Source organism: Rissa tridactyla, chromosome 16 (assembly GCF_028500815.1).
Source record: "Rissa tridactyla isolate bRisTri1 chromosome 16, bRisTri1.patW.cur.20221130, whole genome shotgun sequence".
Lineage (NCBI taxonomy): Eukaryota > Metazoa > Chordata > Aves > Charadriiformes > Laridae > Rissa > Rissa tridactyla.
Genome location: NC_071481.1, coordinates 6,543,912 through 6,567,781, shown reverse-complemented (window position 1 = coordinate 6,567,781; position 23,870 = coordinate 6,543,912). Strand labels below are relative to the sequence as shown.

The following is a 23,870-nucleotide window of genomic DNA, read 5'->3' as shown; positions in this document are numbered from 1 at the left end:
CTGTCCAGCAGGGGCGAGCTCCCCGCTACGTGTGACTCAGGGGTTGTAAAAGGCAATATTTCCCTACCACCAGCTGCATGCACAAGGGGAAACGTGCTTAAATCCTCCCTTTCCCCCCAGCCTTTGGGGAGCACCCTCCTCCCTTGGTGCATGGCAGGGTGAGTCCCTCTCCAGGAAATGGCTTTGGAATAACTGCTGTATCTCGAGCCCTCTCTGGCGGCTGTTCAATTAGCTGAGTTATTTTTAGTGCCTTCTGCTGTCTCCTTTGTGTGTGCCTGTGTGCATGTGTGTGTGTATGTGTATCTTGGCTCGTCCACGTCTAGGATCTCAGCTATGAAACAGTTGTCAGTGCTCACTCTAGGAATGTGGCCAGGACAGTATGTACAACTGGAACAAGTTAAAAAGAAGGGTAAATATCCCCAAAAAATCGGTTGGAAAAGCTTGCTTTATAATTTTATTGCTAGAGCACAGGGCCTGGCGATGTCCTGATTCTAGTTCAGCAAAATCCAAGCATAAAACTCGCTTGAATGTAGAAGATGAACGCACTGAGCTCCAGAGCATTGCCACCTTCATTTTAATGCACAAGGAGGAAGAAACATCAAAGCAGCCTTAGAGGACAGATACCAAAAGAGAGTTGAGTCCTGCCACCTCTCCTGCCTTCTCTCTGTTTTTGACTTTCCCCAGCACCCTCGTCATCCCTCCCTGGTGCTGGCACAGTGGGTAACATCGCTACACAGGGCACTGGGTTTTAGCTAGTTAAAGCCATTTCACAGTGCAACCACACAAACGCAGCGAACTGAGGGCAGTGCTAGCTTGAAAGGGTTCACAGAGCTACGGTCCAAGGCTTCCCTGAACTGTACTCTGGAGGCGGCTGCCTCTTCCCATTAAGTATTTAAGAAGATTGGGCTCCTGGCTTTGGCTGCTGGTGTTGACGGCCTAACGGGGCTTGCTTGGGCTGCTGTTTTACTGGGGCTGGCTTCTTAGAGGAGACAGGAAAGGTTAGATGGCTCAGACAAACTGATGTAGGTAAGGATGATTGAGTAAGAGGTCAAGCTGTCTCTAGCTGGTTGTGTTTGATTTCACTAGTGAGCTGGAGAATCATAGAATGGTTAGATTTGGAAAGGACCTTGAAGGTCTTCTAGGTCCAACCCCTGCCATGGGCAGGGACACCATGGCACTGCCCTGGCAGCCCCAGAGGATGTGTTTCTGTAACATGCCCACTGCTTAGCTGGGAGGCTGGTTTTGTTTGCTGCTCTAGGGAAAAGGGCCTTCCAGCGTCTTGGGCAATTGGCTTCCTAGGATGTTCTGTTCAGAAACGTATGCTTTGTGGCTGAAAAAAAGCTTCCTAGTGATGTTACAATGCTGACCTCTTGAGGCATCGCTGCAGCTGCAGATGTCGGTAGCGGCACCAGCCAAAGGTCCTGCTGGCTGCCATGCCACCTCAGAGTCAGGTACAAGGCAGGACACTCTGCGTTATTTCTCTTGGTGGCTTTACTGTGGGTGAATACTGTGTTTTGCTTCAGGGGGCTGTCATTTCCCTCTCCTAACAACCATGGCAGTGTGTAGGTCCACTGAATTCCTGTACTCATCTTTTCTGCCAGCATTTCAGTGGTCTGATTCTCAGCTGTACTGATGCTACACTAGCTATCTAAGGGATAAGGATCCCCAGCGTCAGGCATCCTAGACCCAAAATTTCAGTTCGTGCAGGAGGAAAATACCTGATGAGAAATTACTGTGACTCCTCCAAAAGCAAAATGCCCCCCCTTTCCCTTATTGACTCTAGGGGTCCTGCAGGTATCAGTTGTGCTAAGAATTTAAAAGCATCAGCTATTACCTCCAGTACTTGTAAAAGCCCAATGTTTAGGGTGATTGGCTGTTTACCAAACACGAGCAGGGCAGAGGTGCAGGGTCTCGGCGGTATTTAGTTCTCCAAGTACCGTTGTTTGTACCGTTCCATTCTGTCACTCCCCTACCTGCCAGGAGCCTTTGCCTCAACACCGCAGGAGCCGACATTCTGCAGAGTCTCCCCTGCCCGTTCTCTGGCAAGTACAATCTGTGCAGCGTGGGGCACAGCTGAACCGCCCGAAGCATGCTGCATCCCCTCGCCTCACCGGGCGAGCTGCCACGCGCTGGTTAGAGGTGCCTGATCCATGACAGGGAACAAGTTGCCAGCTACCTCTGTGAGATCTCTGAGCAGCGGGTGGCAGGCAGGGATGCCAGAGCCTTGCAGCATCCTTCCTGCGTAGCTCGCCAGGGTGAACCATTTCCTTCCACATGAGCCTGAGTGGCATGAACTGGAATTTTGCTCAAGGGCCTGAAGTCTCCCTTGTGATCCGTCCCCCTCACAACATACCACACTGCAGTGAATAAATTTTGACTGTGGCTTGCCAAGCTCTTCTGTACTGGAAATGCTCCTTGCTTCTCCACAGACAGATGCTGTGCTGCCAGCTCTAAATCCTGCGTGTGTGTTTGCTTGCCTCCTTCCTTCCTCCTTATCACCCTCCAGAACACAAAACAGGTTGAAAGGCATAGCAAGCTGACATTATACGTGAGAAAACAACCTTTCCCTCTTTTTACAGAATCTGATGAATATGATTAAGTACATGAGTGTAACAAGGTTTCCCCACAGGTATAGGAGCATAAAGTTGCCATCAGTTCTAGAGCAGTAGCTGATAATTATGGGCTATTGGATTTACATGATGATGCAAGGCAACAGTGTTTGGAATTACAGCAGTGCAGAAGCTCATGTGTTTTTTTCGTCCCATTGCCAAAGACTGTTCAACTCTAGACTTGAAGCGGATTTTGTTCCCCCAAAGCTTCTGATTAGGTCAGAGTTCCCTGCGCTGCTTGTAGGTGCGGTTCTTTCTAGTGCAGTCGTGTACCTGGTCAGCACTGCTGAAGGCAGGTAATCCTCTCTGTCAACTCTTAAAGTAGACACAACTGGTTATGCTCCATGCCAGCCTCTTGGTGCTGGCTAGCTGTCCAGATTAAGAGATGTACAATTTACAGATAGTTCAAAGCAGTCAGCATCCACTTCCATACAACGAGGGAAGGGGAGGCTCCAGGTTATACAAGGGCAAGAGGCAGTGAACGTGGGGTGCAGTAATCTCTGGCTCGGTCAAAGAATGGCAGGTGGTTTTCCCACCAGCCTATTGCCCTACACACATCTTGGAAGGAAATACCAGGATCTGCAGCACAACCTTGTCACCTTTACACAGCAAGGCTCTTTCCCATGCGGTTCTCTCTCTCTGTGTGATCAGAAAGATAAGAAAAGTGACAGGATGCAAGTGCTGTTGTGATAGGATTACTCTGGCTGAGTGCCTTAAGTGTATCTTCAACAGCACCAGGTTTTTTCCAGCTCCGAAGATGTAACATTAACATTGCCTTCGTCAGCACTACTCCAGACAGTGCTGTGTTGAGCTTCGTTAAGTCCTGAGCTTTTTTGGCTGCCACAAATGACTGGAGCTACGTCACAGGAATCCTCCAGCAGGAGCAGCAGCAGCTTGCAGGGGAGATTTAGCTGTGCTGAGCGAGCCAGGAAGCATTTCCTGCTGACAAGAAGAAAAGCCACCCAAGCTGTGATGAGTCAGTGAGGCAGATGGCAGATGTCACGGGCGGAGGGTAGCGGTGGAGTTCAGGGGGAAGGAAGAAGGAAGGGAAAGTGGAGAAGTGCTTCCAAGCTGCCTGCTCTCCGCAGGGTTGGGTGGCCCACCTGCATTTTCCGACCGTGCTTGGGAAGGGTCCAGGTGCCTCAAGCTACCACAGTGAGGGATATCGTTTGTGGAGGCAGAATTACCATCCGACAGGGGAGGTGCTTTCTTTTGTCTCAGGGCTTCACAGGTTTTGCCATTGTGCCCTAGTGCGATGGCATTACGCTAGTCCAAAAGTCTTCAGGGAGCTGCTGCCCTTGCAGTTTGATACCAGTCTAGCAGTTAACGTGAGCTCAGTGCTGCGTTCTGGGTTTCAGAAAGACTAGGTTTTTGTCGGTTTCTAGAATATCTTACAATGTCTGCTTTCTCGTTAGGGGAGAGAAGCAGCTTCAATAAAATGTAAAGGGCTGAAACAAATGTCCTTTGACCTAAGCACAAACTGGAGCTCTTGAGCCTTTTGGTTCAGAAGTTAGGCTTAGACTGTGTTGACATCCGACATGTGTAATAGAAGTAGTGGTGTTGGCTTGTTTTCCAGAGCACAAATCATCAAATGAGCTGTATTACAAAGGCGTCGCAGGCGGAGTGCTGTTCATGGGTGGCATTTATCTGGTGGGCCATCACTCAAGAGATGTAGTACCAAATCATATAGCCAGACAGGAATAAAAGTCATTTAAGCATCCCCTGCCAAACAAAAGATGCTTGAGTTCTGCATGGCCCCCCTGCGCCGTTAGGTTACTATATTCAGCTGCTAGAAGCTGCAATGAAAGAGCAATAAACTGTAGAAATATGAAATCAGGGGAAAATGTACAGTTTGCTGTCATTGATGGGTTTTATTTTGTTGCTTGAACAGCTGCAGTGGTATTTACATGCTCTTTCCAAAGCTCTGTCGGGCACACCCTGAATTCAGCTTGGATAGACCTACTGTAGAACAGGAAAGCACCCAGGTCTTGGAAAACCTCCTCACAACTCTGCAGCAGGACAGGTGGTTGAAGAGAAAGAGGTGGAGAGGCCAGGACGGACTGCCAAAGGCACTGCAGTCCTAACGGTGCCGTGTTTGAGAAGGGGCTTATCGGCAGAATGGGCCATCTTTGTGGAGCAGGGTGTCTGGCATAAAGATTGTGGATGATCATCTTCTGCGGGACAGGGAGGGGGGTCACTTTTGTCCCCTGGCAGATGCTCGGAGGTAGCCGACAGAATCAGGACTGGTCAGCCCCGCTGCCTCCGTCTCTCAGAGACACGCTGCAGTGCCCCTGGGAGACTGCTGACGGGGCAGGATTCCCAAGACCGGATAAAAGGATCAGGCTCTGATTCCCAGGCCACCAGACAACCAACCCTCATGTGAACGCAACGTAAACCAGTCCCCAGCCTGTTTCTGGGGACGTCGGTGAGAACGAGGCCTCCAGACTGGCCATGAGGGAGATAAGCGCAGAGCTGTGACTCATCCAGCTCATGGCCGCTGTGGCTGGGGTGGTGACTTGGCGGAGTTGGAGAAGGGAGAGCTGCCTTTGTCCATATGTCAGGCAGCTGCAGAGGAAGCTCCACACCCTCCGTCTCATCAGCTGGGGCCAGTCGTTGCAGGAGAATGGCTGATTTGCTTCGTGATCTTGATCTTGTCCCAGGCTATGGCTCTCAGTGCACTAGTAGACATTAGTGGCCCTGACCAGCTTCACCTGGGGCTTCCACCCACACCTGCCCCCATGGGCCCAGGTACTCCATTTAAACTCCACCCAGGGCCTTCAGTTTTGGTTTGAGCTGAGCTGTAGGAGCACAGGTCTCCAGCTCAACTGCAGCCATGCCCAGCTATGGACCCTGCTGACCCCAGCTTGTGGACTGGTTTCTCTGGCTTGACGCTGGACCTGCCTTGTCACCGTGGACCTGCCTGGTGATCTCTGGGCTTGACTCTGACACATGACCGGACTTCCCAGCTTGGCCTTGGACCTGCCTCATCACCACGAACTTACCTGATGATCTGGACTCTTGATTGAATCTGGCTGCCACCTCTGGACCTGCCTTGCGTTCTTGGTGTGGTGCTTTGGCTGGTGAGGCTCCTGCCCTGCCAGCTGCTTTATCCCCCCTTAGCTCCTGGTCCAACAGTCTTCGCAGCTCCTTGACAAATTCCCACCACAAATGCTGTTGCCTACTTTTAATCTCTACTCAAGCACTATTCCTGTGTGCAGCTGTGGCGCTCTACTTCTGAACTTCGTGCATGTAAGTCCTGAGAGAAGCAGTTCACAGCCACGCAGTCACGCTTCGTTTTACCTTCTGCTTTGCTTTGGAGCCTGGTGGATTCTCCTCTTCTCTTGTTAGCTCTGCAGGGAGTCCTGTGGGAATGCTGTAGCTGTAGCATCCCTTTGGATCTCTGATGTCTTGTATCTTGATATTTTTTTTTTAGGTTTTCAGTTCCAGGAATAACATCCTGCCCACATGCTTCTTGGGAGCATGAAATTCCTAAGTCCCCTGTCAAACATAAGTTTGGATTTATCCTGCATCCTCCGAAGCCCATGCTGGGAAAGTGAAATGCAGGATTTGGGTTTTGCTGCTGTTGGGCGAGAGCTGTGTTAACTCCCTTCTTTCATGCTGACCCTCCTCAGGCACAGATGTGTGTGAGTCATAGGTTGGACTTCTCATGTCTTGGTGGAAGCTGAGAGAGAGGGTGGGGTGATATTTGGTCTGGAAAATCTTAAAACAAATGGTTTGTTCCAAATATGTCTGGGAAAGGAGAAAAAGCCAAGGGATGATTTTGTATTTGAAACTGTAGCTCTTAAAACTTTATTTTGCGTTGAAAATTGAATGGAGGACCCACTTGACAATATTCCCCTGGTGATCTTGCCTGGCAAAATTAATGAAGCAGCGATAAAAGTAACGCTGGTATCATAGGATGCTCCTCAGCAGAGATGCTCTCTGTTGTATCCCCTCACAAACCACGTGGCGATCCCTGCCCCAGACTTGCACTGTGTGAGTCGGTGCAGACTGGAAGGATGGGCACGGTTGCAGTGGTGTGGGGCTCAGGGCATGAGTAACAGGAGCAGGGGAGAGGAGTATTGACAGAGCAGGAGGTAGATCTGTACATGTGGCCTGTCTTCCTCACTTGTGTATTTTTCCTGTTCTGATACAGATACATTTAATTTAAAATTCCATATAGAAATGTTCCTGTACCAGATACTGCTTATGTGATCACCGTGAGTTCAGTTCCCTCTCGGTGAACAGCTTTAGTAAGAAGCAGTTTTATGAGCTCTGACTTTTAGACCTGGACTGAAGCTGTAGTTAATTTCCTTCCTAGGCAGCCTGAGAACAAGCCCGTGCTGTGGCAGAAGAGCATTGCACGTGGGCCTGGAAGTGCCCCGCTGGGAGAGTGTCTCCCTGTTACAGGCAGAGACCTTCTATAAACGCTTCACTTGCGCTATTCAAGGCATCTCTCCTTTTTCCGGCTAGATGCTGGTGTGCAGAGCCTTTCTGACTACCACAGAAGGGCAAGGGCAGTATCCTACTCTCCGGGTGATCTGCTTGGCTGGGAACCTTGCTGGGTTTGTCCTGCATGCTGAGTGATCAGCGGATTTTTCCTTGCTGCTTTCAATGCAGTGCCCTGGGGCACCAGCTAGGTGCTGATTTTTCCAGGCAGGAGTGGTAAGGTGGATGGGGGTGCAGATGTAAGGTAGGGACCAGATGGCTTCCTTGCCACTCGCCTGTCCTTGCGTGGTACCATGAGTGGAGGGAAGCGTTGTCAATGCCCAAATGTCACTTGGGGAAGCTGCTCCAAGGGAAAAGTTGCAAGCCAATCCCGCTTGGAGTGCCGTTGGAGAGAGTGAATGGATGCCAAGAGCAGTAAATAATTTACACTGGTAAAAACACAAAGCTGGGTGGTCTTGGTTTTCTTTCTTTCCCCCTTGCTTTGCATCTGTTCATATTTAGAGGCTGTTCGTGGCTGTTTATACTCCGCTAGTCCTGGCATGCTTCTTGCCTTGTCCTTGGCTGCAGCAATACACATAATGAATGTGTTTGAGGCTCTGCAGTCAGTGTTGCTGCTTCTACGCAGAGCGCTCTGCGTTCTGTTTGGGGTAGTATAGCTGTGGAGTGTCAAAAGCATGACTTGCCTATCGCCTAGTGGGAGATGTTAGGTAGGGAGGACATCTGTATCTCTCTGAGTCTGGCACTGGAAGGAAGGGCCAGGAATGAACCAGCGTGGTTTTGCTAGTAGGTTACTGCAGGGCATGAGGAGGTTAAAGCTTGTGACCACCTCAGAGTGTGTGTCACATGTCAGATCCCTGCGGTGTCTGCCAAGATCCTAGTGTGGTAGGCAGTGCTGCCCAGGCTGGAAATACAGATCGTTCTCCGGTGGACAGAGGTGTTCTTAGTTTTGTTCTTCTACCTCGCAATCCTCTATTTTTTTAACTGGCAGTTAATTAAATCAGTCTTCCCCAAGTCTGTTTTGCCTGTGATGGGAACTGATCTCCCTGTACTTATCTCAACCCATGAGCTTTTTCCTCTTGCTGAGGAGGGGTGGTGAGAGAGCAGCTTGGTGGGCGCCTGGCAGCCAGACAAGGTTAAGCCGCCACCTCCGCATGAAAAGGTGCTGCTTTAGGCAATGCCAACTCTTTTGCACTGTAAATGGTCTAATATAAGATGACTATTCCTGCCTCCTGGAGAAAGCCTGGAGACCCAGAGGCGCTCACCACTCCTGTGTCTTACCTGGACTGTGTAATGCAGCAGAGAAGGTGGCCAGAAAAAGAAAGGAGAGATGGTGGGTGGGGTGTCAAGGGAAGCTGTCCAAAAAACTCCCACTGGAAATCCAAGCTTGCCACAAAGAGGAGGGGCAAAAGGCAGACTAGAAAAAGCTGTTTGATTTATTCCAAAGTGCTTCCCAGAGTCTGCTTGCTGAGGGAAGGTGCCTTGACTAAGTCCTGTGTTAGCCTAGCTCCCCCTGGCTGAGAACAGTCCCTCACGCTCCGTGGGCTCCCCGAAAGGGCTTTGGTCACTTCAGGGGAGAAACCAAGGCCAAATGCTGGATTGGGAAATGCTGCTCCTGGTGACCGCATCCTCAGGAAGACAGACACGGTTACCATTGTGTATTCCAGGACCTCTCTAGGTTAAACCAGCTGCTCAGGACAGTGTTAAATTGGAGCAACTGAGCCAGGGTTACTCATGGCAAACAGCTGTAGTGATGCCAGACCCCAGCACTGTCATGTTTCAGGGTATCATTAAGTTTTGGGCCAGTGCCCAGGCCACGTATTCCCGATGGTGGAATGAAATGGGGTCCCTGTCTGTTCTTTGTGGGCCACTCTTGGTAGCTGCAGCCTGGCCAGTGGCTTTTTCTCTGTAACTCCGGGATGATGTGTACTTCCCGCTGCCGTGGCTATGTCGTCTGGGAGCCTGTGCCCAGAATCTGGTCCCAGTTAGCCACAAAGCTGCGTCATCCCGACGCGTGTCTGAAATAGGGAGGTATTTGTAACTGCAGCCCTCAGAGATGGATGGAGGGAGCTGAGCAGGCACCACTGTTTGACATCTAGCAGAGGGTAGGGGGAGAACATGTCTTAAAGGAGATGGGGACGGCTGGAGATGAGATGGGCAGAGCTTACTCTATGAGCTTGGGGCCATTTTTTGTAAGGGACAGGCAGGAGAGTAAAACTTAAGACTTGTAGGAACTAAGCCTGTATACCGTAAGCTTGGACCTCTCGCCTGCGTTCATCAGCGTGTGGCTGACTATGATGTACCTTCAGCGGGTGTTCCCGTCTCCTTCCCTAAGTGGTATAGCGTTGAGGTGACAGTGCCCTCCTCTGGCAAAATGAGAGATTCGAGGCTCGGGAGAGAGTTCCAAATGGGGACTATGAAGGTAACTGCTCCTACAAACACTCCTCTTACGAAAGTACATTGGTGGCGTAGGTCTCTTTGGGATATTCAGAGCCCTGGCACAGGCTGCGGAACCTGCAGTGCAGGAATTCTGCACTTGTAAGGGAGTGCTGCAGCTACAGAAAAAAGCTATTGCCCATTATCACAGCCAAAGTAATGGACACCATTAAGCCCTGGAGTAATTCTGAGTCCCACACCCTGAAGCTCCTGGACAGTGTTCATGGATTTTCTGACTCCGCAGTGTTTCCATGTTGCAAAAATATTTGATATTCTTTTCCCTCTCTTTTCTTTCAGATCCTGTTTGACCAGGCTCAGAGGTCAGTCCGTCAGCAGCTGCACAATTTTGTGAAAGAGTGAGTACTTGTCTTATCCGTTTGCTCTTCAGCTTCTTGACCTTCCATTGCACCTGTCCGATGTGCACTGGAAACAGAGCTGCAACCTCTGCACAACTACTGAAGCTTGGAGCAGAAAAGACACTGAAAAGAGGAAAAGGTCTGGTTTGTGTGGTGGCTGTTGCTGTTGTCTTGCTACACTATCATTTGGTTGCTCCATTGTAACCGGGTGTCTTCATCCTGTTCCCAGCTCATAGTTAAAGCTGGACATGAGGCATACTTCCAGATCAGAGCATCATCCCGAAGTCTGGTGAAGTTCATCTGCAGAGCCCATCTTTGCTGCTTCTCACGGATCCTCTAAGTCAGACACATCTCAAGAGCTCAGATCCCTGCAGAGCAGGGACAGCTCTACATCTTATGTTATCTTCTGTTTGATGCAGCGTTTCCTTAGTGGTTTAAACCAGTGCGTGCTAGCAGAAGGGAAGAACTTTGCCAAATGACTTTGGGGTCCAGCAGAATCATTGTGTTCTTAGCTCCCCAAAGCAACATGCTTAGCCCCTCAAACTGGCAGCAGCCCTGCTCTTCTGCAGTAACCTGTCTGGAAGATGACAGACAGGAGGGCCGCTCTTCGTGTGGAGGGAGCAGCTGAGCATCACTGCGCCTTCACCTTGGAGCTTGGCCACTGGTTCAGAGTTCTTCGCTAATGGAAAGCGAGTTTACAGTGCCCTGGTGTGAGCCACGCAGAATATTGCATATGAAGGATGTGAACTTGCATGTGGCAGGCCTGAGGTGCAGAAGAACTGGGCCCGGGAAGCTAATTAGATGGGGACAGGGTGTGCCTTTATCGAGGCTCTCAGCAGGCTGTCCCCGCCATGGCCGCGCTGACCTGTTTCCTCTGAGGGCCTCTTCCCCGGGCAGCACCCAGCGCAGCGCAGGATCCCACCTCTGCTGAATGTAGGTCAGAGAGGCAACCCGGGCCTCGGGCTGTGCAGGGGCTGGTTGCCATGGGAACTGGAAATTGTCTCTGAATCCCTCAGCAGCTGTGTGGTTTGAGGGAGGGAGGGGGTCCCTAGCTGACCCCCCCCTTCCTCATCCCCGTCATCTTGCCTAGCACTCACCCTGCCCCCCGCTTCCTCTCTAATCATTTTTCTGATGAGCTCAGATTTAATCTGTTTAAGCCTGGCAGTCGGAAGAGGGAATTTCACCTTCCTCTTAGGTCCATCATCCTTTCAGCATCTTTGCAACTTACTCTTTTGTTGCGCTTGTACCGCGCAACCTCTGCGCTTGCAGGGCCTGGAGCTTCGATCTGCACATTCCTCCGGCCCTGGGCTGGAAAATAATTTCTACTCTTGGAACCATTTTGAATAATCCACCTAGGGCCAATCTGCAACTTCCTGGGGAACCGTGCCCTTGCATGGTGGCTCATGCATAGCTGAGAGGGCAGTATTTACCCTCTGACCCTCCCTGTCCCCGAGCCCTGAAGGCCTTTGCCTGGTTTATCTACGTGGCACACACAGGAGAGGTCAGCTTGCCCAGCCTGTGCTGTCAGTAGCCAAATGCCCTGTGACTGCCTTAGCACCTTACCAAGCCGCAGACCTTGCTGAGTAAGAGGGTTTTGTCAGGCAAGTCTTGAGGTTGCAGCCACGCTGCTGTAGCCTGGCTTTGAGCTAGCTGAGAATTCCCAGGACTATCATATGCTTCCACACTCCTCCTCCTTTCCACTGGGGACATGCACAGATGAGGAAGCCATTCTCTCCAACGCTGGATCAAAAGCTGTGTAAAATCCCCACAGCCCTTTGCTGCAAGGGATCCAAAAATGCAAAAAGCGGCCCCATTATTTTCCTGTGAATGGAGCTAGATGGCTGTGTAGTTTGGCATGCCTGAGCATTGAGGGCATTGTGAAGAAGCAACAGCCACAAGAACAGTAATCCAGTCGCCTCTGTTTTCCTTTATCATTGCTGTACCTGCCCATGGTGGAGACTCTGGGCCAGAGGCTGATCCATACATAAGTATACGCAACTTCAAACAGTTTGCCACAGGGCAGAGTTCAGCATTTACTGTCTGATTGTCATGTTCAGCTGAGGCCCTTTGTCTTCCCTAGGGCAAAGAACAAGTGGGTGCTACTTATTGACTAGCCGTTTTTAACTACTTTAAGTTATAACAATTTATAACTGAGGTAAAGAGAGCTCCACTGGACAGAAAATAAGTGTGTTACAGCTGCTGTAAATCAGCATTGCTGCTTTTGACTCCTGAGGAACCAGGGCCACTTGTAAGAGCTGATCTTCATCAAGTCCTGCCTGAATGATACCTGCTATTTAATTAAAAAAACCAACCAAACTAACTCAAAAACTCTGCCTGTTGCTATGCCTTTATAGCCTCCCCCTTGCCCCTGCAAAGCAGACCCCTGATCCCATGTGAGGTCTCTGGGCATAAATAAAACTTGAAAGTTTGTGTTGTGGATCGTGCATTTCTGAATGCAAATGTTAATAAATGTGCCTCTATTATAAAAGAGGAAAAGAATAATAAAATGTCTGGATTGTATAGTCAGACAAGACAGAATCAGCTGGAGATGCACGTGAATGGCCTGGCTACCCCGGTTGAGTGCCCTGTGCTGAATTTGAAAAGTAGCTGCTTTTACTCTTTTCACAAAGTGAAATATGAAGCAACTGTTTTCACAGGTAGATTCTGAAATGTTCTGCTTATCGCTTGTTTTGAGGGCTAATTGGGGACCATCTTTAGAGCAGGATGCCATCTGGCCTGGCTTTCTGGATGCTGTCCCTGGAGAATTTCCTTAAGGCTTTGAAGGCAGCATGTAAGGTCCAATATCTTTCCTTACTAACCGTCTGTAAAGAAAGACTGTCTAGAGTTAATCTGGAGTCAGTCCAGCTGCACACGGTAGAGCGTCGTGGGGTGGGTTAGGATCCCGGTGGCATCTGGAGTGGATCTCTGAGTGATTGTATTATATCTGGTTGTACCTTTTCCTGCCCTGCTGGTATTGGCAATATTCTGACTGCTTTGTAATAATGATTCTCACCATTTCGTCTCCTTTGGGTTCCAGTGACGTCCGGAAGTTCAAGGAAACCAAGAAGCAGTTTGACAAGGTGCGAGAGGACATGGAGATTTCGCTAGTGAAGAATGCTCAGGCACCTCGTCACAAGCCCCATGAAGTGGAGGAGGCAACAGGCACCTTGACCATAACCAGAAAGTGTTTCCGGCATCTGGCCCTAGACTACGTGTTGCAGGTTGGTGTCTGTGCCCCCAGCTCGGGCTGTATTTCCCAGGACAGAACAAGACATCACAGGCAAACTGCTAAAAAATCTGCTGTAGGGCACGAAGAAGTTGAGGGGTGAGAAAGAGCAAGTAGGGTCTTGCAACTGGTTTCAAAAGGGTACTGGATTACTAATCCATTGGACTTTTTGCCCTCTGAGGCAGGGAGTCCTTAGGACTGGTGTGATGGAGCATGAAAACACCAAGATTTGCTCTGGTTCCAGACACTGACGTAGTTGTACCACTATGAACCTGTGTATGGCTTAGCAAAGCCCTGTACCGCGGCAGGTGCCAGGGTTCTTTGAGCTGCCTTTTGGCATAATCCAGCCTGTCTACGTGAAAGTAGGCTATGCTGGGATGAGAGGACCTGCAGTGGTGGGGGCTGTGAGTTCTGTAGCTGATGGCCTGCTTGAAATAGTCACAAAATGTCAGTATAAGTGGTGTAAGAGAGGAGAGGCTCTTCCCCAAATCCTCAGCTGCTTTGACCTTTATAACTCTCCAGAGAGTCTGGCAGAACAGTGTCATGAAACTACTGAGAGTGAGGGACCGAACACAGCACTGTCAGGTGTTCACTGTAAATCATCATCTGCTCCTACATGTAGAACATGTCCTTAAGGGCAAATGTCCGGATCTGTGCGCGCATGTAAACATCCATGTGTGCATACTTGTGTTCATGCCCGAAACTCCAGATGGATGCGTGTGCAAACATCCATCTGGATGGATATATGTGTGTACATATATGTATGCACACAGCGTGTACTTGCATATGTTGCAACAGTGGAAATACCAGTTGAATATAAGGCAAAAAAGTTTTCAGAGTTATGCAGCACTGGAACAGGGACCCAGAGGGATTCACAGTCAGTGGGACCAGGCTCTGAACAACTTCATCTGACTCTGAAGTCAGTCTTGTTTTGCCCAGGCAGTTGGACAGATAACTTCTGGAGGTCCCTTCCAACCTGTGTTATGTTATGAGTTTGTGTGGGAGCGTGTTCTTACCTATGTTTGTGCCTTTGCGTGGCACTGACATGGCTCTTCATGTCTGTGATATGTTCTCCTTCCTAAAAATGCTACAGTGTACCTGCAAAGGGAAATGGAAATCGTTTTTTCAGTAAGAGAAATGAAACACGCCGCCTTAGACTGAATTTCGCTTCCCAGTGGGAGATTTCCTGCAGTAACACTTAGCGCACCCAGAATGGTGAATCATTTGTAGGCTTCATGTCAGGTCTGTCCTTGCAGGCAGTGGGTATATTAAGCAGACAAATTCAGCATTAATATTGATCCATGTGTGTCTCCACTAGCTGTCACTCCTGCAGCACCGAACTAAGACCATCTGCCAACACATTCTGTCCGACCAGGAGGTAGTTCCTGCTGTCTCATGCTCTGGCAGCTGCGGATAGAAAGGCAATACTTTTCCCTTAGAGTGCAAATCATGCATGTTGATCCTCCTTTAGGATTGCAATTTTTTGCATCTAGGATTTAGATATGAATGCCACTGTATTTTCTGGGAAGGTCACACTGTAGTAAGCTGCCTCCATTTCTCCCACTGACGAAGAGGAAGAGTTCCTTTAATGTGCTAATCCAATACTGGGGGAGGTTTCCCTGTCAGTCCACTGCAAGGTACTGGTGTAAATCCATCGGTTTTGACATGAACTTGTCCAAGCATCCTTCAGGATATAGTGAGGAGAGTCATAATTTTATTCTTTTATATCTGAAAAGAGAGCTTTTTCTGACCCTGAATGTCTGCGCAACTGAAGGGCACCCCCTTATAATGAATTACAACTGTATCCAAATTGCAGCAGGTTAAGCTCTCCTGCCAGAAATCCCAACTTGGATACCTGGGAAAAGGGACAACTTGGCTTACAGCAAAAATCAAGTCCCAGAATTTGCCGTGGCAGAATCAGCTATGGAGGGCACTGTATTGGCAGAAAAGTCCCAGTTGGTCCTTATGGAAATACTGCATGGAGAAAATCTTCCAACCAGCGTCCTCCGTTTTCTCTCCAGCCTCCAGAGAGACAGACCCTGGTTTGTGGATCTGTTGCACCTTTCACATCTTGCAGAAGTCATCTTTGTCCTCTTTGACTTTGTCAACAGCCCTGAAATTGGCACGGTCAAACTTGAAGGATTACTCGCACACCTTGATGAGGGCCAAAAGGAACAGAACCCAGTAAAACACAGTAAAAGCAGGGGGCTGGAACTAGATGACCTTTAAGGTGCCTTCCAACCTGAACCATTCTATGATTCCATAAAGCAGGGTTACTAGTTCCAGTCCTTTTTCTTCTGCTTTTTTGGTTTGTTTGTTTTTTTTAACCTAATGTACTGGGTTTGGAAAGGAGAGATCTAGAAGGCTGGGGACGTACCTGAACTACTTTGTCTTCCCTCCTGTGTTGCTGTCAGCCGTGCACTTTTCTCCAAGAAAAATGGGTGTGCAAAGGGTGTGCACACTCAAAACGTAGGCCCCCCCATACGTACCACAATTTCCTGGCGGGCGTCACTGATTTCTGAAAAACCCACAACACTACACTGGTGCCTCTCAGCCTGCTAGGAGAAATCAAAGCAGTGACCTGAGAGATTAAATATCTCCTTCATGTGATGCCAGATTTCACTCTGGGGTCACTGCTTGTTGTCAGTGTACAGACATACACCTAGCAGTGACCTTAATCAGTAGCAGCCCAGGTCAGAAAATGCATCTATACTGTTTCCTTTTTATTCCACCTGGAACTCACCAGAACTGTCTTTTCAGAAACTAACTTTCTGGAACTGTCCTTGAATAGTTTGTGGTTTGCTGCCGGGGGTGCTGCAGCAAATTGTTCATCCTTAGATCTCCATGCCAAACTGCTTAATGCTGCTGATGCTGAGAGTCTCATCTTGATTCCTTCACAGATCAACGTCCTGCAGGCCAAGAAGAAGTTTGAAATACTGGACGCGGTAAGGGCTCTCTGTGTTTTGTGTGGCTGCTCTCAGTGACTCAATGAAAGGCAGCCCTCTCCATTTCAGGTTGCATGGGTTGACATACCGACTCCTCAGTCTGCCCTGGCGATACTGTCTGGGACTGCTCTGGGGGCTGCAGGTATGCTGACAAGAGGGGAGAATGAAGGACCAGCAAAATACTCCACAGGCCAGAACTGGAGGGGACTTTCTGGGGTGAAGGACGCTGCTTGAACTGCTTTGTGCTCACAGCAAGGGTTATCTGACAGCGTGGAAGGATTCATGAGAGGAAGAAAGGAGAAGAGGGAGAGGCATCTAATGGATAGGTTGCTTTGGGAAGGGAAAGGGTTAGAGCTTGAAGAGACTTGTTTGTGGGTCACAAGGGATAAGGACTTTCACTTTGTCCCAGAACCTGTTCTGACCTTGCTGCTGTTTCCCTCCCCAGATGCTGTCCTTCATGCATGCCCAGTACACCTTCTTCCAGCAAGGCTACAGTCTTCTCCATGAACTGGATCCCTACATGAAGAAACTAGCCACAGAGGTGAGGGGACAGGGAACGTGGTTGACTCAATCTGCCTGTTGGTACCCCTTCACCCTGAAAGGACATCCTCTTCCCTCTTCAGCTACCAAACTTCGTAATCAGGGAGTGGGTCAGAGCATCATGCCTGTTGGATGTTGGATTAGCCATGCCACCCTGCAGGGTGACAGCCAAAAGCTGTGGTTACTTTCAGTGCACACCCAAACACAGCCCTTTTCCCCTTTTTGGGGACTTACAATGTTAGGCAGGGCTGGTGTAATCCCAGAGCAGGCAAGCAGAGCTGGACAGTGGCTCATAAACCACCTTCCTGACTTTTATACCTGGTGTTCTCCTCCCTGCCTTTAGCTGGACCAGCTGGTGATTGATTCTGCAGTGGAGAAGAGGGAGATGGAGCACAAGCATGCCCTGATACAGCAGAGGGTGAGTCCTGGGGCTGCAGCTTGGTGCAAGCAGCACTTCCATCCATCGGCGTGGCTGTCTGAATCACACAGTGGCAACTGCCATCTGATGAGGGGCCTTGCTGGGTCAGTCCTTCACACCCTGGAGCAGCATCAGCAGAAGTTGTTGAGATGAGAGTAATAACCTCATAGATGCCGGGAGGTCTAGCTAGTAGGTAGGCCTGATCAAACGTAGGGCATTCAGCTACTGACACATCCGAGTACACAAGGGAGAGGGACACAGGAAGGACCCCATGGGTCAGGGCACCTGGGTGGTTCTCCCAGCTCTGCCATGGACCTGCTCTACCTCTGAGCAACCCTTCCTTCTGTGCTTTGTCTCCCTCTTTGCTGCTGAGGGTGTGGGAAGATTTAAAGGCTGAGACAGAGGAGGGGATGTAGTTTGTGATCACCTGTGAAAACGACTGCCTAGCAGAGCTGCTTTTGGGGAGAGGCTAGAGCACTTTTCTCCCACCCTTTCTTTTCTCTGCTTTTCTTTTCTCCCCCGGTCTCACATCCTTCCTCTGGCTGAGCAAGCTAGCGTTTGTCTGGCAAGCCCTATAATATCCAGCTACTGCAGTATTAGCATGTCCCGTCTGACACTTCTCCCTGCCTCGCTGCTGTGCCCCATGGTGAGGCAGCAGTATGGCAGCGTGCCTGCGTGCCCGGCCCAACCAGATGGCCAGAGACCCTGTTAAATCATCCAGCAGACAAATGAGTGGATGCACTCCTCTGCTACCCATAGAGAGAACTTGCTGCAGGGCCTTTTCTTCCTTCCCAGGGAGCTCACACTGCACTGAAATGATGTTAATGGGTCGTGGGGGAGAGAGCGCAGCACTCTGTGCTGCCGTTGAGAGAGGAGTGTGCTGCAGTGAACATCTTTCGCACAAGTCTGCCCCAAACTGCAGTTCAGATGATTCTTGCTTAGCTCCTGTGATGTGACCTGGCTACAGCCTTGAGCGGCATCACTTTGGGAAGGTCCATGGGGACCCAAGCAATAGAGCTGCCATGGCTGAGCAAGCTGTTGTTTTCGGCTGAGCTGGGGAGCCCACTCTGTGTGTGCTCTCACCTGCTGTAACTGAGAGTAACCACCATGAACTGGCAAGATAATAGGATTGGCTATCAAACAAGCCTGAGCCTTCAGTAGGGAGGCATCTTTGGTTAATATGGGCTCTGATTTTCCAGACCATTCATCTGGGAATGATTCCAAATCCGAGGCTTATAGAAACATCAACTAATTATTTATTTTTTTCCTTTTCCTTCTCTTCCTCATGGATCGCTGACCTGCCCTTGCAGACCCTCCTGCAGGTGAGTACCCACATGTGTTTCCTCCTGGCATCTTCATTCCTCAGAATTAGTGCTTTGATCTGGATATTTACTAAGTCTTGCCTTTGAAACCAAATCAAAGCAACCTTACTGTAGCGCTGGTGCTGTAACCTGAACACTGGAGGTGTAATTTTAAAGCCCAGTTTCAAGTGAGTTTGATTTCATCCTCATCAAAGTTGTTTTCAATCCTGTGCAAAAATAAGATTTCCATTCCCACTACTCTCATGGTGGTCAGTTGTCTTGACTCGGAGGTCAGTGTCACAGTACTTAGGTGGCCCTCCACGCAGGTTTGGTGCCTTGGAGCCTTTGAAGGCCATGGGTCTGGTGGGAGGTGAATGAGCTGCACAGGCTCCTAACAGAGGGTGTTGGTGGACTTTGAACACGTGCACACACGCTCTGTGGGCAGAGTGAGAGGGGATTTCAGAGAGCCCTGGGAAACAGCTCTCCATCAACCAAGCCCTTGGGAGGAGTCTCTAAGGAGTCCGTATCTGGCAGGCGCTTGTGTGGATCAATACTTCTCAACAGAAGGAGTCTAAGTGGCTGTTGTTTTCTTTCTAATGCTGTCTCTCAAAAATGGCATAGCCCTTGAAATGGAAACCTAACCAGATTGGAAAGCTACCGACAGGCAGTCCCTGTGAATCGGCCTGTGCGTATGCTCCCTGTGGTTAAGTGTTCTGAGGGAGGGGTGAATCCATTTGTGAACTCTCATTTCCCCTGGGACTCTGCTGGAGTGATGACTTCATTCGAGGGAACGCGGAAAATCTCTTGAGTGTGGTGCATTTCAGCTAAATCTCTTTACGTGGCTTTGCTGACTGGACTAGCAGGGAATCAAGCAGAGGTCAGGTTCCAAGAGGGAGAACGAGCAATTAGTCTTCATCAGAGTATGTACGCATAGAGCTGTGTCTCTCTGTGCATAAGCTTGTGAGAGAGCTGAACATCCCTACTGCGAGTCGGGATTTAAAGCTTCCTGCCTGGAAATGTTACGAGACTGTTTTTCAGCTACTCTGAGGCAGAGTTGCTCCTCCCTTCGCGATGGAGCATGGCACTCAGCATCTGGTGAGCATCTCATCACCTCCAAAGGGAGCACAGCCCGCATTTGAATGTGTGTCTTCATGCTGAGCCCAGAATACCCTCTGGTCTCTTGACAAATTTGGAGATTTAGTTGTGCTTAATTAGAGAGGAGTGGCAGAAATACCCCTTTTTTTCCTTAACGCGATGTCTTCCCAAACAGCCTGCTAAGGCGTGACAGAAAGGGAGGGAATCCAGTTTAGATCATACATTTTGAAGTGTTCTCGGGATGTGGGAGCTGCGCAGATTCTGAAGACAGGGAACTGAATTGTCTTTGTGAGGGCAGCTTTGCTCATAAGGAAGAGGTCTGTGGCATTTTGTTTCCTTGTTGTTTTAATTAACATACATTTGGTAGGAGAGAAAAACTCGGCACAAATCTTTACCATTTATTTTCTTTGATACTGGAATTCAGGTGCCCTTTTCCTATGCCACCTTTTCCCCATCTTCCCTCACGGAACATCTGCTGCCTTTGGGGCAGATTCCCAAGGCAGCTATCATTTCAAGCCGTCATTTTAACTGCCGCCCTCTCTGCCTTCCCAGGTGCAAAACCTTAAAGAGCTCCATTTGCAGCTTCACACTTCATGTGAAAATGATGCTCACTTCTACCGAAAGGGTTCTGATAAAATCAGCAAGAGGGAAGGAAGGGTCTCAATTTTTCTGGGTGACAAGAAATATCGGAGTTATCCTCCTGTTGTGCAAAGAGAGAGGAGAGCTTCAGCATGAAGGCTGGGGGTGCCTTTCTCCTGGCTGGGTGTGGGGGGGTGTGTGCAAGGACTGCAGTGTGGAATACATTCCTGCAAAGGCTGAGGAGATAGCCTCATAGCCTCCCTCGTTTCCCTTGTGTGTTGAACTAAACTGTCTTAAGCCACGCGTGTGATGAGTTTGTGCGTTGTTATGTGGGCTCAGTTGCTTCAGATGGATGTGCAAAGACACGCAGGGCCTGGTGTGTGTAGGTTGGAGCACTTAGGAGAAGAGAAGGCTCCGGGGAGACCTTCCAGCCCCTTCCAGTACCTAAAAAAACAGGCTCCAGGAAAGCTGGGGAGGGACTCTGGATCAGGGAGGGGAGCCACAGGATGAGGGGGAATGGTTTTACACTGAAAGAGGGGAGATTTAGATGAGATCTGAGGAAGAAATTGTTTGCTGTGAGGGCGGTGAGCCCCTGGCCCAGGTTGCCCAGAGAAGCTGTGGCTGCCCCATCCCTGGAGGGGTTCAAGGCCAGGTTGGACGGGGCTTGGAGCAGCCTGGGCTGGTGGGAGGTGTCCCTGCCCAGGGCAGGGGGGTTGGAATGAGATGATCTTTAAGGTCCCTTCCAACCCAAACCATTCTATGAAAAATTTTGTAGAACTTAGCACTGGAACACACAGGCCTAGGATTTTTTTCCAATGGGAAATGAGTGGAGTTTAAACCAGTCCTCCCTCACAGATCTGGACCTTCCTGAATCCTTCCACTGCACCGAAACCGACAGGCCTCTCTCTGAAAGAACCCAGGGCTATGTAAAAGCTCCTTTGCAGCCTTATACATATTCCCCGGTCCGGAGTCATGGGGCAAGCAATTGTGTTCCTGTTGCCTGTTTGCAGGGGAAGGGCGGATGGAGTGCCAAGGCAGAGCTCTCTGCCTCATTTAGTCCAGCTGGTAGATAACAAACTAGGGGCCATATGGCACCGCAACACCCGGATTTCTGCGGCTGCGGTGGAGCAGGGGCGGAATTAACTGGCCAAAGGGTGGCTGTGCTCCAGGAAGCGGGGGGAGGCAGACCCTGCTGAAGGCAGACAAGCCTGGCTCTGTGAAGGTCAGGGAGGCATTCGGTGAGCATCTTCCTGTCAACTTTGCTCTGTGTTGCCTGGCGTCTCCTGCTCCTTTCTGTGCCTCCATGACAGCTGTATGATAATTAGCCCTTGCTCTAAGCTGATTGACTGTGAATAGGAGGCATGAGGAGGGGGTAAGCAAGTGGTCCCCAGGGGCCAGCAGCCTTCCTTCGCCTAGTGCCCCTTGCTTTGACAGGAGCCAACGGCAGAGCTTATAGCTTCCCAAAAAGGAGTAGGAGGGGTAAAGGAGAAAGGGCTGAAAAAGAAATCCCTCCTTCCCTGCCAGCCCACGGTGCTTAGCAGAGATGCTACTCTAGAGAGCGAAGAGAGAGAGAGAGAGGACACACAGAGCGGCTCCCTGCTCTCTAGGCAAGAGCAGCAAAACCTCCCTTGCAGCTGGCATCATGAAGATTTTCGGCAGGCTTGAATACCTCCTGGTAAGGAGACTCCCGCAGGGTTGGCTTGGGGAGAAAGTTTAGGGGGCACTTTTCCCTGGGGAAGCAAGGATTGCGCCTGTAGGAGCTTGCTTGCTGATGTGACCCAAAAGCGAGTACAGCTTTATTACTGCAGGGAGGGCAAATGTGTTCAGTTCTGGGATGGAAAAGCTCCGGGGCAGGGCACAGATCTCTGTGCATCATCTGCTGGCAAGCTGCAGAGCCGGGAGATCATTTGGCATTAGGAAATTCAAGAAACAAAAGGTCTGTAAATGGGATTTGGCCAGAATGAATGAAAGCTGTCTGTGCAGAATGGGGATGTAGGTGGGGGAGCCCTCCTCCAAATTCCATCTGCCTCTGAGGGTCTTGGATTGAACACAGTATATACACAGAGGTAAAAATAGCCAGATAGAGAAAAGCTTGAAATATATTCAGGCACCAGAAGAGAACAGAATGTGCAGGCACCAGTGTTTGTGTGGAAGGGGGTGTGTGTGCATCTTTAGGGAATGTGAATATTCCTCTGACTTGTGTTCTCTTTAGAATTGAATAGCCAAACTAGTCTCATACCATTTTTAACTCGCCTCCAGGAGAAGTTCTTTTCAATGCATGGATATGTACGTAATGTTGTTAGAGTGTGTACATAATATTATTGTTAAATACTGAGCATCATTGGTTACTTAAGTAAAGAGGGCACTTTTGGATAAAAGCCTTTGTCTTCTATGAGGGAAGGCGTGTATTGCCTGTGTTGTCGCTTATCCTAAATTGTATTGATTGAAAATAAAATAACATGGAGGTTTGGTAGTAAGACATGTTTCTTGAAGAGCTGAAAACACTTGGACTGAAAAGATTCACTGGTCACGATTGCCTAGTTTTGATAGTGTTTTCTATCAGGAGAAATCAAAACATTTTACGGAAAAAGACAGAATTATTATTTCCACACTGAATTGATACACTGAGGGAGTAATGCTGTGGCTGCTGAGGGAGGGACCCTGCCATAGTGACTGTATTTTAAAGAATTTTAAGGAACTATTGGTATTTTAGAGAAAGGTTCCATTTGTTCTCATCCAGGTGTTGCCCCCTTTGGGATAGGAATGAACCTATAAACAAGACCTTCCTACTTCAGTGGGCTCCCTACTGAGAAGACGCCCCCCACCAAGTGTTCCGGGCTGATGAGGGGCATCTTCACTCTTCATATTAAGTCTGTTTGCTGAAGCTGGAGGTTTATTTAATTTCACCAGCCATTTTCTCTGCATGAAACGCTGGCTTCACAGAGGAGCAGTTGGAAGAGCTTGTCTGGCCTCTGCAACGCAAGCAGCCTCTCTACGTGCTGTGTGGAGGTGGACGAGGGAGTTTTTAACTGAGTGGGCCACGAGGCTGCCTTCAAATAGGGTTTTTTCTTCTTTTACGGGTCTGTGCCTGTGCTGGGTTTTTGCTTTCCGTTTGCTGGTTTTAAAGTGTCCACATTAATGTCCTTTTTCACATCCCAAAGGATGTGTCTTTTGGAATGTGTTACTTCATTGTTGCTTCGGCAGCATTCACTGTGCTCCCATGGAAACCATTGTGATGTCATTTCTAAAAGAATATCGGTTCCCAGGCAGCCTTGTGTGTAAACTCGGAGTGACAGGACCGATGAGGAGAGGGGACAGTGAGACAAGATTGGTGTGATTTACTATTGGTGTCAGTGAAGGAAAGGGAAGCAGATGATGGCAGAGATCTGCTTCCTTATTTTGGAAGACGTCCAATTTATTTTACCACTGTGTAATCCAACGTGTCAGTGCTGTTGCTAATCACGATTGCATATGCAGCCGCAGCCAAAGCCGTTCAGATCCCAGTCCGAGGGAGCCTTTTCTGTGTCAAGCATTTTTTTTCATATTACAGAGACAATGAGGTGCTAAATGCAGACTTAATAAATCAGTCCGAACTCCTTTAGAGCAGACTTGCCTACTCTGTGTACATTGCAATGATGGGAAGAATTCGGTAAAAGGTAGCTTATTAAAATCATGCATTAAAATCTCATATATAGCAGGAAATGGAAAAAGAGGGAACAAGGGAAAGCATACGTGTGCACTCTCTTACCCTGCTTTGTCAAGGGTAAGATTTGAATCAAGAAAGTCACTTTGAATGTTGCAGAATGTGTGACACGTTCCTTCTCCGCCAGCACCTCTCAGACGTTGCGGCTTGGCTCACGAGGCTGGAAGGGTTTTATTTCCTAGTTCTGCCTGGAGTGAGTCCACTGATGCGCTGTGT

The 23,870-nt window shown here is 49.3% G+C and overlaps 1 protein-coding gene across 1 annotated transcript in view; it reads left to right on the top strand.

Annotated features, from left to right (window-relative positions):
- The window catches only part of ACAP3 (ArfGAP with coiled-coil, ankyrin repeat and PH domains 3), a 99,734-nt gene that overhangs the window by 49,287 nt on the left and 26,577 nt on the right, over positions 1-23,870 (top strand). The window contains exons 5-10 of the mRNA XM_054222541.1: positions 9,789-9,847; positions 12,885-13,068; positions 15,974-16,018; positions 16,464-16,559; positions 16,902-16,976; positions 18,287-18,298. Coding sequence (XP_054078516.1) covers positions 9,789-9,847; positions 12,885-13,068; positions 15,974-16,018; positions 16,464-16,559; positions 16,902-16,976; positions 18,287-18,298 — 471 coding nt within the window. The remainder of the gene's footprint in view (positions 1-9,788; positions 9,848-12,884; positions 13,069-15,973; positions 16,019-16,463; positions 16,560-16,901; positions 16,977-18,286; positions 18,299-23,870) is intronic.